This window comes from Moschus berezovskii, chromosome 4, assembly GCF_049115385.1.
Source record: "Moschus berezovskii isolate FMDL1 chromosome 4, NW_MosBer_1.0, whole genome shotgun sequence".
Lineage (NCBI taxonomy): Eukaryota > Metazoa > Chordata > Mammalia > Artiodactyla > Moschidae > Moschus > Moschus berezovskii.
In genome coordinates this window covers 122,011,422-122,031,217 of record NC_142463.1, presented here as the reverse complement: position 1 = coordinate 122,031,217, position 19,796 = coordinate 122,011,422, and the positions used below count along the sequence as shown (strand labels likewise).

General features: G+C 41.3%; 1 protein-coding gene across 1 annotated transcript in view; it reads left to right on the top strand.

Moving 5' to 3' along the window:
- Positions 1-1,765: 1,765 nt before the first annotated feature.
- The window catches only part of TMCO1 (transmembrane and coiled-coil domains 1), an 81,778-nt gene continuing 63,747 nt past the window's right edge, over positions 1,766-19,796 (top strand). Inside the window, exons 1-3 of the mRNA XM_055401837.2 lie at positions 1,766-1,983; positions 2,394-2,471; positions 19,364-19,423. Coding sequence (XP_055257812.1) covers positions 1,914-1,983; positions 2,394-2,471; positions 19,364-19,423 — 208 coding nt within the window. The 5' untranslated portion in view covers positions 1,766-1,913. The remainder of the gene's footprint in view (positions 1,984-2,393; positions 2,472-19,363; positions 19,424-19,796) is intronic.

Here is a 19,796-nt window from a genome sequence, read left to right as displayed (position 1 = left end):
TCTACCAGTGATCCTCACACATGTAGAAGCTCAATGTCGTTAAAAGGAAACAGGATATCTGCCACTAAGTCTAAAGAGGAGACAAGAAATGCATATATAAGAAATAAAGGCCAAATACAGTTGTTACAGGGAAATTATAAATAAAGTGCACTGGTGTTTAGGAGAAAAGAACAAAGAATAGAAAGTACAAGTTAAGGGGAGACAGTTCAGCCAGCTTCCTGATTTTCATACACACTCACACAGACATAATCAGTCTGGAAAAGCTGAAAAGGCTGAAACTAAGCTGCTGAGACAACTTCTTTCTTCAACCATTTTTCCTGTATTGCAGGCGGATTCTTTACTTTCTGAGCCACCAGGGAAGCCCTTTAAAAAGTTACCAGCATCTATAGATTGAACATTTAAAATTTCACATAACTCAGGATTTGGGGATTTTCTTGAAAAATGGGAAGATACTGGAAACTGGGTGCTCATTCTCCAAGGTAAATTGGTTACATGAAGCAGTGGTTCCTTTCAGATCAAGTTCGTGCTCCCTTACTCATCATAGTACCTCCACCATTTTCTTAAGCCCACCCTGTGTAATGGTGGTTATTTGAGTGTATGTATCAGTTCAGTTCAGTCATTCAGTTGTGTCCGACTCTTTGTGACCCCATGAACCGCAGCACACCAGGCCTCCTTGTCCATCACCAACTCTGGGAGTCCACCCAAACCCATGTCCATTGAGTCAGTAATGCCATCCAACCAACTCATCCTCTGTCATCCCCTTTTCCTCCCACCTCCAATCTTTCCCAGCATCAGGGTCTTTTCAAATGAGTCAGCTCTTTGCATCAGGTGGCCAAAGTATTGGAGTTTCATGAGTGCTAAGACATGCCGCTCACTGCTCTATTACACACCAGGTATTTTCAAGGACTGTGTCTTTGCCTTTCTCCAAAACACTGACTCCTCTGCTGCTAAGTCACTTCAGTCGTGTCCGGCTCTGTGCGACCCCACAGATGGCAGCCCACCAGGCTCCCCCGTCCCTGGGATTCTCCAGGCAAGAACACTGGAATGGGTTGCCATTTCCTTCTCCAGTGCATGAAAGTTAAAAGTGAAAGTTAAGTCGCTCAGTCATATCCAACTCTTAGCGACCCCATGGATTGCAGCCCACCAGGCTCCTCCATCCATGGGATTTTCCAGGCAAGAGTACTGGAGTGGGGTGCCACTGCCTTCTAAGTCACTGCTTCAATTCCTTTCCTTAGCTCCCTCTGACCACCTGCTGAACCAGGTCACCGCAGCATTCTGATCACACCTCTGTAAAAGTTCTAATCACACCGTATGCACAAGTTTCTCTCCTTTGCTAGGATCGGAGTGCCCGGAAGCCAGCGGCCCGGGGCTCATTGATGTTCGCGCCTCCTGCCCCAAATCCATGACCTGGAACCTAAACAGAGTTTAGGTATGTGTGTTTGGAAGCCAATTTCCCCACTTTAGGCAAACCGAAACTACACTATCTACTCGGCCTTAAATGTGGGACTGAAACAGAAACACGGACGAGCAGACGAGTCAAAACACGCATAGGGGGCGGCAAAAAAGAGCACACCAGTACCGCAGCTAGCAGACTGTACCAGAGGAAGTCCCGCCGCTACAACCAGGTCGCAGGCCCGCCAGCTCCAACTCTCGCGAGGTTGGGCTTGAAAGCCAGCCCATCCGCCCCAGATACTTGCAGCGCGGTTTCCTCAGGATTCTCGCGGCAACAGAGCATGTCAGAATGAGCACTTCCGGCGCTGCGCCCAGGAAGCGGAAGTGAGGCTTCCTGTCTGTCAGAGTCTGTGTGTTACTCCGTGGTCCTGAACTCTAGGAAATCGTTTTCGCTTCACTTTCCCTGGCTGTGAAGGGCTTCCCCCCGGAGGGTGGGAGTGCAGAGAGTGAAGCGTCGCGAGATGAGCACGATGTTCGCAGACACTCTGCTCATCGTCTTTATCTCCGTGTGCACGGCTCTGCTCGCCGAGGGTGAGAGCAGCTGGTTTTTTCGTGTGATCAGACCCCGAGGGAAGGGAAGGAGCCTAGGCCCGGGGTCCCTGGAGCCTCCAAGGAAGAGGTCACGAGCCTTGCTTCCTTTGGTGGCGGTGGGGATGGGTCTCATGTACTCTACTTAAGGGAATCTTACCTTCAGGAGTGGGAGGGAATCCAGTGTGCAATCTATTGTCAGGTTTCTCCGGTCCAGGGTAGATTTCATTTGCGTGTTTGTGGCGACAACTTCTAATCGTGTCATGGTTGTTTTGCTTGAACATCAGTTGGTAAGCACTAGTGAATATAAAGGAAAAAGTCGAAATGCATTTTTACCTAATAGTAACCACTAGTAAGGGTTTTGTGACGGTTCAAAACATTTCTCTATTAGCATGCTGCTTTTAATGTTTCAGGTATAACTTGGGTCCTGGTTTACAGGACAGACAAGTACAAGAGACTGAAGGCAGAAGTGGAAAAACAGAGTAAAAAATGTAAGTATGCCAACATCCTTTAGAAACAAGTCAGGTTTACTGAAGTGCATGTTCACAGTACGTATTTTAGGAGCACCAACTGTTGTAAAATTTTATAAGACTACAAAGGTGAATCCGACTTTAAGTCTATTTAGAAATATAAGACTTTTGTGCAAAATATGTACTACAAACCTCAGCAGAACAACTCTGGGGAGCCGTACTTGTTATGTGTTGTGGTAGTTCTAAAGAAGATATCCCAGTTCAGTTGTGAGGGGCCACGGAAGCCTTTGTGATGCAGATAGCCTTGGAGTCCTTCTTGGGTAGTTAGAATTTGGACAGAGGATGAGATAGCGAAGGAATTCCAAGCAAAGAGGATAGCATATGTGCAAAAAACGTGGAAATTTTAACTAGTAAGATGTGTTTGGAGAAATCAGGTCATTATGATTGGTGTCAAAATTAAATGGTGTCTTTAGGGATAAGCCCAATTTTCAGTTGGGTGTGACAGTTGAAGGAATATTTGAGAAGAGAGTTAAGAGCAAGTCTAGTTGTTTTTGAAATAAAACAGGAATTCCACAGGATACAGCTGAGGGAGCTGCTAGAGGTATAATGTGGATGGTTCCTTATAGTCTTGGTCTGGTTTTCAGTCTTCTGTCTTACAAAGATTAACTTGCACATCTTAACTTTCTGTATTCCATAACTTTTCTGTATGTATTCATAGGAGTTTGAAGTCTTCTTTCTTACAACATGTCATTTCTAATATCCACATAGCAACCATTTGTGTAAATATTGTTGTATAAATATTTTTCTCCCTTTGTAAAAAAGGAGATTGAGACTCAGAAAGGTTAAATGACATGTTAATGTCTCAGAGCAAACAGAAACCAAATCCAGACCTTTCAAATTACATTTTACAGTTCCTTTACTTATTCAGTGTTGATAATGTACCTCAACATATTTAAAGCCAAACTCATTATCTTTACCTTCACACATGGGATCCTTTTCTGCTGCTGCCGCTGCTGCTAAGTCGCTTCAGTTGTGTCCGACTCTGTGCAATCCCATAGACAGCAGCCCACCAGGTTCCCCCATCTCTGGGATTCTCCAGGCAAGAACAATGGAGTGGGTTGCCATTTCCTTCTCCAATGCATGAAAGGGAAAAGGGAAAGTGAAGTTGCTCAGTCGTGTCCGACTCTTCACGACCCCATGGACTGCAGCCTACTAGACTCCTCTGTCCATGGGATTTTCCAGGCAAGAGTACTGGAGTGGGTCGCCAGTGCCTTCTTCGGATCCTTTTTTAGGATTTCTGTATTTGGAGAATGTTACTTCCTTGCTTCCAATGGTACAAGCCAGAAACTTTGCTATACTTTCTTCATTTGGCTTTCAGGACACCACATTCTTAGTTTTGCTTTTGTTAATTGATTATTCTTTTGAAATTTCCTTGTTCGTTCCTCTTCTTGACCTCTTACTGGCAGTGATCCAATTTTTTTTTCCCTCTATACTCACTCTTTTTTTTTAATTTATTTTTTTTAATTGAAGGATAATTGCTTTACAGAATTTTGTTGTTTTCTGTCAAACTTCAACATGAATCAACTACAGGTATACATATATCCCTTCCCTCCCCATCTCACCCCTCTAGGTTGATATGAGCCCCTGTTTGAGTTTCCTGAGCAATACAGCAAATTCCCAGTGACTGTCTGTTTTACATCTGGTAGTGTAAGTTTCCATGTTACTCTTTCCATACCTCTCACCCTCTCCTCCCTCTCCCCACGTCCACAAGTCTACTCTGTCTGTTTCTCCATTCAGTTCAGTTCAGTCGCTCAGTTCTGTCCGACTCTTTGCAACGCCATGAATCACAGCATGACATTACTGCCCTGTAAATAAGTTCTTCAGTACCATTCTTCTAGATTCTGTATATGTGTGTTCAGTTCAGTCGCTCAGTCGTGTCCGACTCTTCGTGACCCCATGAATCACAGCACGCCAGGCCTCCTTGTCCATCACCAACTCCCAGAGTTCACTCAAACTCATGTCCATCGAGTCGGTGATGCCATCCAGCCATCTCATTCTCTGTCATCCCCTTCTCCTCCCACCCCCAATCCCTCCCAGCATCAGAGTCTTTTCCAGTGAGTCAACTCGTCGCATGAGGTGGCCAAAGTATTGCAGTTTCAGCTTTAGCATCAGTCCTTCCAATGAACACCCAGGACTCTCCTTTAGGATGGACTGGTTGGATCTCCTTGCAGTCCAAGGGACTCTCAAGAGTCTTCTCCAACACCACAGTTCAAAAGCATTAATTCTTCGACGATCAGCTTTCTTCACAGTCCAACTCTCACATCCATACATGACCACTGGAAAAACCATAGCTTTGACTAGACGGACCTTTGTTGGCAAAGTAATGTCTCTGCTTTTTAATATACTATTTAGGTTGGTCATAATTTTCCTTCCAAGGAGTAAGCGTCTTTTAATTTCATGGCTGCAATCAGCATCTGCAGTGATTGCTGCTGCTACTGCTGCTAAGTCACTCCAGTCGTGTCCGACTCTGTGTGACCCCATAGACAGAAGCCCACCAGGCTCCCCTGTCCCTGGGACTCTCCAGGCAAGAACACTGAAGTGTGTTGCCATTTCCTTCTCCAGTGTGTGAAAGTGGAAAGTGAAAAGTGAAAGTGAAGTCGCTCAGTCGTGTCCGACCCTTAGCACCCCACGGACTGCAGCCTACCAGGCTCCTCCATCCGTGGGATTTTCCAGGCAAGAGTACTGCAGTGATTATGGAGCCCAAAAAAATAAAGTCTGACGCTGTTTCCACAGTTTTCCCATCTATTTGCCATGAAGTGATGGGACCAGATGCCATGATCTTTGTTTTCTGAATGTTGAGCTTCAAGCCAACCTTTTCACTCTCCTCTTTCACTTTCATCAAGAGGATTTTGAGTTCCTCTTCACTTTCTGTCATAAGGGTGGTGTCATCTACATATCTGAGGTTATTGATATTTCTCCTGGCAATCTTGATTCTAGCTTGTGCTTCTTCCAGCCCAGCGTTCCTCATGATATACTCTACATATAAGTTAAATAAGCAGGGTGACAATATACAACCTTGACCTACTCCTTTTCCTATTTGGAACCAATCTGTTGTTCCATGTACAGTTCTGATTGTTGCTTCCTGACCTGCATACAGGTTCCTCAAGAGGCAGGTCAGGTGGTCTGATATTCCCATCTCTCTCTTTCTGACTCACTTGACTCTGTTTAACAGGTTCTAGTTTTATCCACCTCATCAGAACTGACTCAAATGCATTCCTTTTTATGGCTGAGTAATGAATCACAGCACGCCAGGCCTCCCTGTCCATCACCAACTCCCGGAGTTCACTCAAACTCATGTCCATCGAGTCGGTGATGCCATCCAGCCATCTCATTCTCTGTCGTCCCCTTCTTCTCCCACCCCCAACCTTTCCCAGCATTAGAGTCTTTTCCAGTGAGTCAACTCGTCACATGAGGTGGCCAAAGTATTGGAGTTTCAGCTTTAGCATCAGTCCCTCCAATGAACACCCAGGATTGATCTCCTTTACAATGGACTGGTTGGATCTCCTTGCAGTCCAAGGGACTCTCAAGAGTCTTCTCCAGCACCACAGTTCAAAAGCATCAATTCTTCGGTGCTCAGCTTTCTTCACAGTCCAACTCTCACATCCATACATGACCATGGGTTAAAAACCATAGGAGTCGGACACGACTGAGCGACTGAACTGAACAGAACTGAACAGAACTGAATATTCCATTGTGTGTATGTACCACAACTTCTGTACTTATTCTTTTTTTTTTTTTTTTATCTTCATTGGAGGTTAAATGGCAACCCACTCCAGTATTCTTGCCTGGAGAATCCCATGGACAGAGGAACCTTACGGGCTACAGTCCATGGGGTCGCAAGAGTCGGACAGGACTGAGTGACTTTCACTACTACTACAATATTGTAGTGGTTTTTGCCATCAGTTCAGTTCAGTTCAGTCGTGTCCGACTCTTTGCGACCCCATGAATCATATCACACCAGGCCTCCCTGTCCATCACTAACTCCCAGAGTTCACTCAAACTCATGTTCGTCGAGTCGGTGATGCCATCCAGCCATCTCATTCTCTGTCGTCCCCTTCTCCTCCTGCCCCCAATACCTCCCAGCATGAGTCTTTTCCAGTGAGTCAACTCATTGCATGAGGCGGCCAAAGTATTGGAGTTTCAGCTTTAGCATCAGTCCTTCCAATGAACACCCAGGATTGATCTCCTCCAGAATGGACTGGTTCGATCTCCTTGCAATCCAAGGGGCTCTCAAGAGTCTTCTCCATACATTGACATGAGTCAGCTATGGGTATACATGTGTCCCCTATCCTGAACCCTGGTCCCACCTCCCTCCCCAGCCCATCCCTCAGGGTCATTCCAGTGCACCAGCCCTGAGCACCCCGTCTCATGCATCAAACCTGGACTGGTGATCTCTTTCACATATGGTAATATACATGTTTCAATGCTATTCTCTCAAATCATCCTACGCTTGCCTTCTCCCACAGAGTCCAAAGTCTGTTCTTTAAATCTGTGTCTCTTTTGCTGTCTCGCATATAGGGTCATCGTTAGCATCTTTCTAAATTCCATAAAAATCCGTTAATATACTGTATTGGTTTTTTTCTTTCTGACTTACTTCACTCTATAAGTTCCAGTTTCGTCCACCTCGTTAGAACTGATTCCAATGCATTCTTTTTAATAGCTGAGTAATATTCTATTGTGTATATGTACCACATCTTTCTTATCCGTTCATCTGCGGATGGACATTTAGGTTGCTTCCATGTTCTAGCTATTGTAAACAGTGCTGTGATGAACATTGGGGTACACATGTCTTTTTCAATTCTGTCTTCCTCCATGTGTATGCCCAGCAGTGGGATTGCTGGATTGTCTAGTCAAGGCTATGGTTTTTCCAGTAGTCATGTATGGATGTGAGAGTTGGACTATAAAGAAAGCTGAGCACCAAAGAATTGATGCTTTTGAACTGTGGTGCTGGAGAAGACTCTTGAGAGTCCCTTGGACTGCAAGGAGATCCAACCAGTCCATTCTAAAGGAGATCAGTCCTGGGTGTTCATTGGAAGGACTGATGCTAAAGCTGAAACTCCAATACTTTGGCCACCTGATGCAAAGAATTGATTCCTTGTAAAAGACCCTGATGCTGGAAAGAATGAGGGCAGGAGGAGAAGGGGACGACAGATGATGAGGTGGTTGGATGGCATCACTAACTCAATGAACACGGGTTTGGGTGGACTCCGGGGGTTGGTGATGGACAGGGAGGCCTGGCGTGCTGTGATTCATGGGGTCGCAAAGAGTCGGACACGACTGAGTGACTGAACTGAACTGAACTGATGGCAGTTCTATTTCCAGTTTTTTAAGGAATCTCCACACTGTTCTCCATAGTGGCTGTACTAGTTTGCATTCCCACCAACAGTGTTAGGGGGTTCCTGTTTCTCCGCACCCTCTCCAGAATTTATCATTTGTAGACTTTTTGATAGTAGCCATTCTGACCAGTGTGTGTACTAACTCTTTTAATAAACTCATTTATGTGCTCTATTTGCCGTGGAGCTCCAAATATATGTCCTTAGTCTTTTATCCTTAATGCAAGATTCAGATATCCAATTATGAACTTGTTAATTCTACTGGAATGTCTGATAATCATCCTAAATGCAACCTGTCCAAATTGAACTCTTATTCCTCGCTTCTAAGCCTATTATGTATGTTATCTTCACAATCTTGGTCAGTGGTAATACTGTCCCTCCAGTTGTTCAGGACATAATCCTCCTGTTGTTATCTTTAACTTTTCTCTCACAGCCACATCCAGTACTGTTGGCCTGCCTTCAGATATATCCACAGCCTGACCACTTTACATCATTTCCATTGCTAACTACCAGAGTCTAAGCTGCCATCATCCTTTGCATGAATTATTATGATAGCCTCGAACAAATGTTCCTGTTTCCCTGTAGTCTGTTCCCAAGATAGCAACCAGAATAATCCTTTTTTGTAGTGTATCAGTTCATGTCCCTCCCCTACTCATAACTCTGTGATAGTGTCCCATTTTACTAAGGAAAAAACCACAGAGTTTTTACAGAGGTCCCAAGTTTCAGCTCTGAGCTTCTTTCCCTCTCACTCACTGTGCCCACCCTCACTGACCTGTTGCTGTTCCTCACTACACGTCAGCCTCACTCCTATGTCAGGACCTTTCTAATGGCTGTGCCCTCTACCTAGGATGTTCTTCCCTATCAAATCTGCTTACCTAATCCTCATGTGTGCTTAGTCGCTGAGTCATGTCCAACTCTGCAACCCCATGGACTGTAGCCCGCCAGGCTCCTCTGTCCATGGGGATTCTCCAGACAAGAATACTGGAGTGGGTTGCCATGCCCTCCTCCCGGGGATCTTCCCAACCCAGAGATCAAACCCAGGTCTCCCGCATTGCAGGTGGATTCTTTACCAACTAAGCCACCAGAGAAACCGAAGAATACTGGAGTGAGTAACCTATCTCTTCTATAGGGGATCTTCCTGACCCAGGAATTGAACTGGAGTCTTCTGCATTGCAGGCAGATTCTTTACCACCTGAGGTTCCAGGGAAGCCCATATCTTCATATCTTCTTTAAATCTTTGTTTAAAGCTCACCTCAGCAAGTCTTAACTTGGCCACCCTATTTAAAACTGCAGTCAGCTTACCTCCTCTACCACTGCTACTCAACTACTTTATCCTGCTCTGTTTTGTTTTGAGTCATCTGCTAAAATGATACTTCACTGGAGCAGGATGGTTTTATTTTTTTAATCGTTTTTGTGTGCTGATTTATGCTGTACACCTAGAACAGTGGTTGGCACATGCTTACTGTCTAATAAATACTTGTTGATTCCGATACTTTCTCCTGTCCCCCTGTATGTGCAGTCCATTGTCAAGCCCTGATGCTTTACTGTCCTTCTGGATTGTTTTCAGTCTTTGCACATCTCTTCACTTCCGCCAGCATCATCGAGTCCAAACTTCCATCAAGTCTCATTTAGTCTACTGGGACAGCTTCCTCACTGTCTACCTGCTGCTGCTCAGATCTCCTCCATACAGAAACACCTGGAGTAATTTTTCAAAATACAAATGTGATTATGTTACTTTTCCTTCTTAAAACTCTCAATTTTTTCCCATTGCTTTGAGGACAAAGGTGTGGCCTACAAAGTCTATCATGGTCATGTGCCTCCCTGTCTCCTCTCTGACCACATCTGTATCATGTTTTTCCCTACTCTTTCTCTAGCCATCGTCTGAACTAATTTTGCTTTTTCTTACTATGTAGTTGGGCTTTTGTACTACTTTTTCCTCTGGGATAATTTTTCTTTCCCATTTTATATAATGAACTCCTACTCATTCTTCAGATCTCAAAGCCTTATTTAGTCTCCCCTATAATGATCCCTAATTTCTACAGCTACTTCTCCTTAGAGAACTTGTCATAATTATAATTTTATCTGTGTATGGTTATTATTGTTTGAATAATGTCCTCTCCCCAACTAAACTATAATTTCTATGAGAGCAAAGGCCATTGTATCTCTAGTACACACAGTGCCTGACATAGATTTGATGCTGATAGCTTATGGTGAACAATGTTGGATTTGTGATCTCTGAAGAATATTTAGCTTCGGGACCTGGGCTTGATCACTCAAGAGCTTTTTTGTAGGAGTTTTATTGGAAGTATTAAAGGGACAGAGAAAGCTTCTGACAGAGACATCAGAAGGGGATTGGAGAGTGCAGCCACTCACTACTAGTCTTATCAAGGCCTTATATACTTTTACCACCCACTCCCACAACATACATCTTAAAGTTAACAAGATTAGAGCTAACAATAGAAAGGTCTTACCAGACCCACTCCCACAATGTACATCTTAAGATAACAAGGTTAGTCAGAAGGTTCTTCTTAAGGAGAAACATGTCCTCATTGTTATATTGACTAACACAAAGCAATGTAGAAAAAAATGTTTGTCCTTTTCTCCTCCTTGAAAACCCAGATCTCTTCCTCCTTGAGGGCCCCAGACTCCCTATCAACCTACCTAAGCCTTAGCTCTCTCAATGCTTGATAAAAGTGGGTTGAATATATTAAAGAATAAACTATTTCTGTAACATAACACCACATATATTCTTTGTGAGAAATTGTTCTGCTCTGATCATAAACTAGTTAGCCAGCATGTAGCAGCATCCATAGACAAATTTCTTCATGTCATATGTATCATGAAGTAGTCTTATGAAATATAAAACACATTTAACTTTGAATTTGTTTAGATCAGTATTCTCATATCTTAAATACTTACATGAATTTACTCTATAGATTTTGGGATTTCTTAGTGTCCACAATTAATTACCTTGTTTATAGTAGTTATCTGTATTACAAACATTGTCTCCTTCACCTGACACCTGAATTCAAAGTAGTATAGTTGCCAGGCAAAGCTTCCATAGTTGTATTTTTTAATGTAATTGACTAATGTTCTTTCTTTGAAGATAAGTATAAGGTTGGTTGACAGTGATTAGAAAGTCTCTTGGTATTTTTTATGGTCTTATGTCCTCTACTTTATAAAAACTCGGTGAGCATGCACAGACATAGAAAACAAATTTATAGTTACCAAAGGGGAAGGGGAGGGGAGGAGTAAATGAAGAGTTTGGGATTAGAAGTATATATAAAATAGATAAACAAAAGGTCCTAGTGTATAGCACAGGAAACTGTTCAATATCTTGTAAACTGTAATGGAAAAGAATCTGAAAAAGAACTGAATCACTTTGCTGTATACCAGAAATTCACACAGCATTGTAAATCAACTATACTTCAATTAAAAATAAAACACAAAAACTCAGTGAGCATGTGTTATTTTCATTTATACGATCAGTTGAAACTTATGATTGCTTGCTCTGTATAGAGTTTACCATGAAGAGTGAAGTATACAGTGAAGGGGCGTAGATACCTTTTTCTAGATATTCGTAACAGGAAGAAATAAGATAAATTCCCTCTTTAACCAAATGTCTTCATTGCAAACAAGCCCTTCTGACATTCTCTGTTCAGAATGGTATGGATCAAGGCAAGAAAAGTTTGTAGGGACCAAGTTTAGAGATGGCCCAGGTATAGAACTTGTACATAACTATGATTGGCATGTTATAGCATCTGGTAGAAAAGGTAGACAACATGCATGAACAGATGGGGATTTTCAGGAGATGGAAACTCTAAGAAAGAATCACATGGAAATGGCAGAAATAAAAACATATTCCAGTAGTCATGTGTGGATGTAAGAGTTGGACCATAAAAAAAGCTGAGCATCGAAGAATTGACGCTTTTGAAATGTGATTGTTGGAGAAGACTCTTGAGAGTCCTTTGAACTACAAGATCAAACCAGTCGATCCTAAAGGAAATCAGTCCTGAATATTCATTGGAAGGACTGATGCTGAAGCTGAAACTCCAATATTTTGGCCATCTGATTCAAAGAACCGACTCATTGGAAAAGACCCTGATGCTGGGGAAGATTGAAGGCAGGTGGAGAAGGGGACGACAGAGGATGAGATAGTCGGATGGCATCACCAACTCGATGGACATGAGTTTGGGCAAGCTCCGGGAGTTGATGGACAAGGAGGCCTGGTGTGCTGCAGTCTATGAGGTTGCAAAGAGTCGGACACAACTGAGTGACTGGATTGAACTGGACATAAAGGATCCTTTGAGAAAATTACCAGATACACAAGGTCTTAAAGTTTTTTATCTCAGCAAACTATTGGAAAATACTCTACCTCAAAACAAATGAGTAAACCAGAAAAAGAAGATATGAACTCCAGGAAATAGAAACACCAACATAGGTTTCCAGTAAAGGGAATCCGCTGGACAATGGTGAAGGCAGATTTAGATCTGACATGCTTAAGAATGTCAGGTTTGCTCCATACTGAGCTTGTTAGAAGATGCTAGGAGAAACTTCTTTAGAAAAACTTATAATTCCTAATGATCTGATTTTATATTGGAAAGATGAAGACAGCTAGCCAAGAATTTGGGGCTGAATTAGTGATAAGTATGGAGAAGGAAATGGTAACCCACTCCAGTATTCTTCCCTGGAGAATCCCATGGAAGGAGAAGCCTGGTAGGCTACAGTCCACAGGGTCGCAAAGAGTCAGACACGACTGAGCGACTGAACGGAACGGAACGGAACGGATGGAGACAATTGAACAAATTTTAAAATGACATAAATCTGGGGAAAACTTGCAAGAAGGAAAGAATCATCATAGTTTCCTGTGTAAATCACCTGTGAACAGTATTTTCACAGTCATAATTTTGTAAATGTTGAACTCACATTTAACCAAAATTACAACTATGACAATGGGTTTTATGATATTTCAAGACACAGAAGTTAAAACACACACACAAACACACACACACACAACTTTATGGGCGTTCCCACTGCTATGGCCCCAGGTTCAGCCCCTGGTTGGGGAACTGACCTGCTGCATGGCTCTGCCAAAAAAAAAAAAAAATGATATAGGAGTAAATACCAAAACAGTCAGCTGAAAGAGGTAAAAGTGGTTTTTCTTTGAAATGAAGGAAATGGGAAAGTGCGGGGCAATCATAAGAACCTTGCTTATCTTTAAAACTACAGGATGACTGACACTTTAAATGAGTGTTTTACTGTGGTATTTTAAAAATGTTTTTCAGTGACAACTCTCACTGGATGATCACCAACTTGTGGACTGTTAAAATACTTACTATGTGATATTTCAAACTTAAATAAAAATCTAATCTATTCACAGCTTTGTTGGTGGTGGTGGTGATTTAGTCTCTAAGTCGTGTCCGACTCTTTGCGACCCCATTAACTGTGGCCTGCCAGGTTCCTCTGTCCATGGGATTTTCCCAGTCAAGAATACTGGTTGGGTCGCTGATCTCTTCTCCAGGGGATCTTCCTGACCCAGGGATCTAATTCATGTCTCCTGCATTGGCAGACCAATTCTTTACAGCTGAGCCACCAAGGAAGCCCATTTACAACTTTCAGTTCAGTTCAGTCACTCAGTCGTGTCCAACTCTTTGCGACCCCATGAATCACAGCACGCCAGGCCTCCCTGTCCATCACCAACTCCCGGACTTCACTCAAACTCATGTCCACAGAGTTGGTGATGCCATCCTGCCATCTCATTCTCTGTCGTCCCCTTCTCCTCCCTCCCCCAATCCTTCCCAGCATCAGAGTCTTTTCCAATGAGTCAACTCATTGCACGAGGTGGCCAAAGTATTGGAGTTTCAGTTTTAGCATCAGTCCTTCCAATGAACACCCAGGATTGATCTCCTTTAGAATGGACTGGTTGAATCTCCTTGCAGTCCAAGGGACTCTCAAGAGTCTTCTCCAGCACCACAGTTCAAAAGCATCAATTCTTTGCCAATCAACTTTCTTCACAGCCCAACTCTCACATCCATAAATGACCACTGGAAAAACCATAGCCCTGACTAGATGGACCTTTGTTGGCAAAGTAATGTCTCTGCTTTTTAATATGCTATCTAGGTTGGTCGTAACTTTCCTTCCAAGGAGTAAGCGTCTTTTAATTGCATGGCTGCAATCAGCATCTGCAGTGATTTTGTAGCCCAAAAAAAATAAAGTCTGACACTGTTTCCACTGTTTCCTCATCTATTTCCCATGAAGTGATGGGACCAGTTGCCATGATCTTCGTTTTCTGAATGTTGAGCTTCAAGCCAACCTTTTCACTCTCCTCTTTCAGTTTCCTCAAGAGGCTCTTGAGTTCCTCTTCACTTTCTGCCATAAGGGTAGTGTCATCTGCATATCTGCTGCTGCTAAGTCACTTCAGTCGTGTCCGACTCTGTATGACCCCATAGACAGCAGCCTACCAGGCTCCCCCGTCCCTGGGATTCTCCAGGCAAGAACACTGGAGTGGGTTGCCATTTCCTTCTCCATGTGTGAAAGTGAAGTCGCTCAGTCATGTCCGACTCATAGTGATCCCATGGACTGCAGCCTACCAGGCTCCTCCATCCATGGGGTTTTCTAGGCAAGAGTACTGGAGTGGCTTGCCATTGCCTTCTATGCTGCATATCTGAGGTTATTGATTTTTCTCCGGGCAATCTTGATTCCAGCTTGTGCTTCTTTCAGCCCAGCGTTCCTCATGATGTACTCTGCATATAAGTTAAATAAGCAGGTGACGATATACAACCTTGACGTACTCCTTTTCCTATTTGGAACCAGGCTGTTGTTCCATGTCCCGTTCTGACTGTTGCTTCCTGACCTGCATACAGATTTCTCAAGAGGCAGGTCAGGTGGTATGGTATTCCCATCTCTTTCAGAATTTTCCACAGTTTATTGTGATCCACACAGTCAAAGGCTTTGCCAAACAAAAATCCTGTATAAGTATTAATAAGTATGCAGCCACAGTTGAAAAGTAGAAATTTTCTGTTGAGACAGTTTTGAATCAATTAATCCATTTTGGACTTTTATAGCTCAAAATAAATTTAAGATGACTAAGTGTATTTTCACACATTTCAAACAAACAAATCAATAGTAATAAACCAAACTGAAAGGAGGCCTTGCTGTTTCATCTGCTCTTTTTCTGTAATAAAGTGGTTTTATGTTTTGAGCACAGACTCAAAATGTAAAAGACTAAAATAATTAAAATCTCCCAAAAAAAGGTTTGTTGCGCTTTTGAGGAATATGAAATATAAATAGATTTCAATCACAGATTCAAATCCTCATCTTGTGCAGATCTGATCTTAGGCATTATTTGGAGAATACTGATGTTGTCTAGAAAACTGTGCTACTGTGGTAGACATCCCTGTTGAAAGATGCTTTTTTAAAGGTACCAAGTTGTTTGATTCAGGTGGTCTCTAGATGAGTGTGCTCTAAATGTCAGTCAGTCTTTTTTCATTGTTGTATAATATAGACTGATGAAAGAACAATTCAATAAATGAGAAAGATTAAATAATAAGGATTCTTGTAACAAAATTATTTGAGAACATTTATTAAGTACAAATTATTGTAATGTATGAAGTATTTCTTTGGTTTACAGTGAAACATGATAAAGCTTTTCGAGTAATTTATAAACTGTTTGACAGCTATGGAATTCAGAATGCAGTAATACCAGGTCATAGGCAAAAATATATTTCATAGTAGACATCTTTTTTTTGTCAACTCTGATATCTCCATTTCTTAGAGTTCCTTTGTAACTTTGTGAATTTAAAGAAAACCTTGTATTATCCCTGGAGAGGATTTATCTAGTCTTGATCCACGGTGCTAGAAGATCAGGTTAATGGTCATAGTATCATCTTATGTTTCTGTTTTCTAGCCTTCTGATTTGTTTCCTCCAGTTTTTATGCAGCCATGGTTAAATGCCAAGTAGTTGTGTTATAGTCCTTCTGGGGTGAGGAGAAATATTTTTTGTTTCTGTAACATCTTGTACAATATGACTCTTTTATGATCTCACACTAGTAGTTCATTCTACATCTCTGTTTTTCTCTCCCTATATATGTCATCTTTTTCTTTTTATCTACCTGGAATAGTGCCTATCACTTAGACACCCAATGTATATATTTACATACACACTCAGGTTTTATTTTAGTCAGAATTTACCATTTTATTTGTAATTGTGGAGTTAAATTAAATTTTACATCTCTGATAAAGGAGTAACGCCAATTTTGCTTTTAAAAGTCAAGCAGCATACTTAATATAGTAAGGGAAAGATTCCTAGCTGCAATTCTCTTTAATGCAACTTTTAGAAATAATATATATACTGTACCATGTGCTAGTAAAGGAAGTATACTAAGATACTATAAGAAGCAAATAATGTAAATAAAGGTTTTACTGTATATATTGCTAGTCTATTGACAGGTAGTTCTTCTCCAGGGAATCTTCCTGACCCAGGGATGGAACCTGGGTCTCCTGCATTGGAGGCAAATTCATTACCATCTGAGCCACTAGGGAAGCTCCATAGGTGATTAAAGATAGTAAACATAAAATACAAATACGTTACATTGTTCTCCCAAAACTCACTCTATTGTCATATTTGAAAAGTCTCAGGAAGTGTTCATCCTAGCTGTTTTGACTCTCCTGGTCTTCCTACCCTGCGCATTCTATACTGTAATTGTTATTTGATTATATGCCCTCACTAGATTGCTTTTTAGATGGCAAGGATCGTGTTTATCTTTTTATCTACCTAGAATGGTGCCTATTACTTTGGCAGAGAATAACTGAATGAGTGAATGCCCATTTTCTGTAGTGAATTTGAGACCGGAACTGCAATTAATCACCTGAGGAAGCAGAATTTTATTTTATTTTAAAATTTTTACTTAATAAATGGTACAAAGCACAATGCCAAAAACATTAACAGTTAAAATTTCACCAAATGAAAAAATACTATAGAATACACAGTTGTAAAAAGCTACATTAAATTATTTTACAACTGCCTCAGGCTGCAAAAAGAAAAAAACCCAATGCCATACCTAAGTTATCCCTCTCTCAAAATAATGCCATTTGTGTTATAAACCATGAGCACCCCATCAAAAGACGGGAACTGCTTTTGTTAATTCATATATATATATGACTGTATTACTTTGCTATACACCTGAAACAGACACAACACTGTAAATAAAATATAGTACAATATAAAATAAAAATAAGTTATAGACCTTTGGGGCTTTACACCGAGTTAGAGTTCCTATCAGAGGGATAACGGCATCACAGCCGCACTAAATCCTCATGAAGGAGGCACACGAATGACTGGATTACAAGAGTTACAGGAATGAGAGCTGCTCACTTCCCAGAAACTACAGCTCACAGAAAACCAACAAAGGCACGAGATACAGACCATTTACTTATGAATGTGTAAAACTCAAGAAAATCCACATTATTCCTACAGCATGTTGAAAGTGCTTCAGAATTCACACGATACTAATTTTCTTTTGGTTCTGGTTAAATTATATATACCAGTTTATAACAAATGGTAAAATCTGTAACTCTGTTCAAAGTTTTAAAAGATTACTTAAGAATAGTTTCTTGTATTTCTATGCCACCTTTATAGTTCGGGTTTCTCATTTCTTAATTAGTAAATTCAGCATGCAGGTTCTATTCCAGGCTAATTTATACACTTCCGGAAGGAACAGCCTCTTAAATCCACAGAGTGTTGAGGTGGGAGCCCCCAACCACGTCAGATTCGTTTCACATATGATAATATACATGTTTCAATCCATTCTCCCAAATTATCCCACCCTCGCCCTCTCCCACAGAGTCCAAAAGACTGCTGCACACATCCAAGTCTCTGCTGTTGTCTCGTCTACAGGGTTATCGTTATCCTCTTATGTGTTAATATACTGTATTGGTGTTTTTCTTTCTGGCTTACTTCACTCTGTATAATAGGCTCCAGTTTCATCCACCTCATTAGAACTAATTGAAATGTATTCTTTTTAATTGCTAGGTAGTACTCCATTGTGTAAATGTACCACAGCTTTCTTATCCATTCATCTGCAGATGGACATCTAGGTTGCTTCCATATCCTGGCTATTATAAACAGTGCTGCAATGAACATTGGAGTACATGTGTCTCTTTCAATTCTGGTTTCCTCAGTGTGTGTGCCCAGCAGTGGGATTGCTGGGTCGTATGGCAGTTCTATTTCCAGTTTTTTGAGGAATCTCCACACTGTTCTCCATAGTGGCTGTACTAGTTTGCATTCCCACCAACAGTGGAAGAGGGTTCCCTTCTTTCCACATCCTCTCCAGCGTTTATTGCTTGTAGACTTTTGGATAGCAGCCATTCTGACTGGTGTGAAATGGTACCTCATTGTGGTTTTAATTTGCATTTCTCTGATTATGAGGGATGTTGAGCATCTTTTCATGTGTTTGTTAGCCATCTGTATGTCTTCTTTGGAGAAATGTCTGTTTAGTTCTTTGGCCCATTTTTTGATTGGGTCGTTTATTTTTCTGGAATTGAGTGGCAAGAGTTGCTTGTATATTTTTGAGATTAATCCTTTATCAGTTGCTTCATTTGCTATTATTTTCTCCCATTCTGAAGGCTGTCTTTTCACCTTGCTTATAATTTCCTTTGCTGTGCAGAAGCTTTTAATTTTAATTAGGTCTCATTTGTTTATTTTTGCCTTTATTTCCAATATTCTGGGAGGTGGGTCATGGAGGATCCTGCTGTGATTATGTCGGAGAGTGTTTTGCCTATGTTCTCCTCTAGGAGTTTTATAGTTTCTGGTCTTACATTTAGCTCTCTAATCCATTTTGAGTTAATTTTTGTGTGTGGTGTTAGGGAGTGTTCTAGTTTCATTCTTTTACAAGTGGCTGATCAGTTTTCCCAGCACCACTTGTTAAAGAGATTGTCTTTTCTCCATTGAACAAAAAACCTCGCATAGCCAAAGCAATCTTGAGAAAGAAGAATGGAACTGGGGGAAACAACGTGCCGGACTTCAGGCTCTACTACAAAGCCACAGTCATCAAGATAGTATGGTACTGGCATAAAGACAGAAATATAGATCAATGGAACAAAATAGAAAGCCCAGAGATAAATCCATGCACCTATGGACACCTTATCTTTGATAGGGGAGGCAAGAATATTCAATGGAGGAAGCAGAATTTTAAATTGTGCTTAGATTCTGCATAAGGCTGTCTCAGCTAATGGCCTGAAGATCATCTCAGTTTTGATTATGACTTTGTCTTTATGAAGTCTTTTTTGGGTATTTGATTAATGATGTTTGCCATGTTGCTGTTACATTCTTAGAATATTGTGTCTGCCTTTTACTGTCAGCAGGTGTGGGAGCACACCAGTTAACTTAATCACGACTACCATCAAAGTCAGTGTGTAACTTTCTTGTAAGCTTCTTTCATTGGTTCAGCTGTGATAAAATATAGTCTTTGTTTCTTGAGTGTAATGAATAATTAATTTTTTATGATTTCACTATGTTTACAGTAGAAAAGAAGAAGGAAACAATAACAGAGTCAGCTGGTCGACAACAAAAAAAGAAAATTGGTAAGATGCATTATTGCTATATACAATATTAAGGTTTTCTTGGAAAAATAAATTCTTAGATAATGAAAATACAAGAAATTTTTTTTTGTTTTGTCAAAGAATGTTTGGCTGTGCTGGTTCTTCGTTTCTGCACAGCTTCTTTGTAGTTGCAGCAAGCAGGGGCAGGGGCTCCTCTCTAGTTGCCATATGTGGGCCTCTCATTGTGGTGGTTTCTCTTGATGTGAAGCATGGGCTTTAGGGCATGTAGGCTTTTCTTTTTAAATAAAGTTTTCAGTAGTGATAACTCATGTTTGTATAGTTTTACAGTCTACAAGAGCACTTGCATACATTATCTTGCATGCATGTGTGTTGAGTCACTTCAGTCATGTCCAAC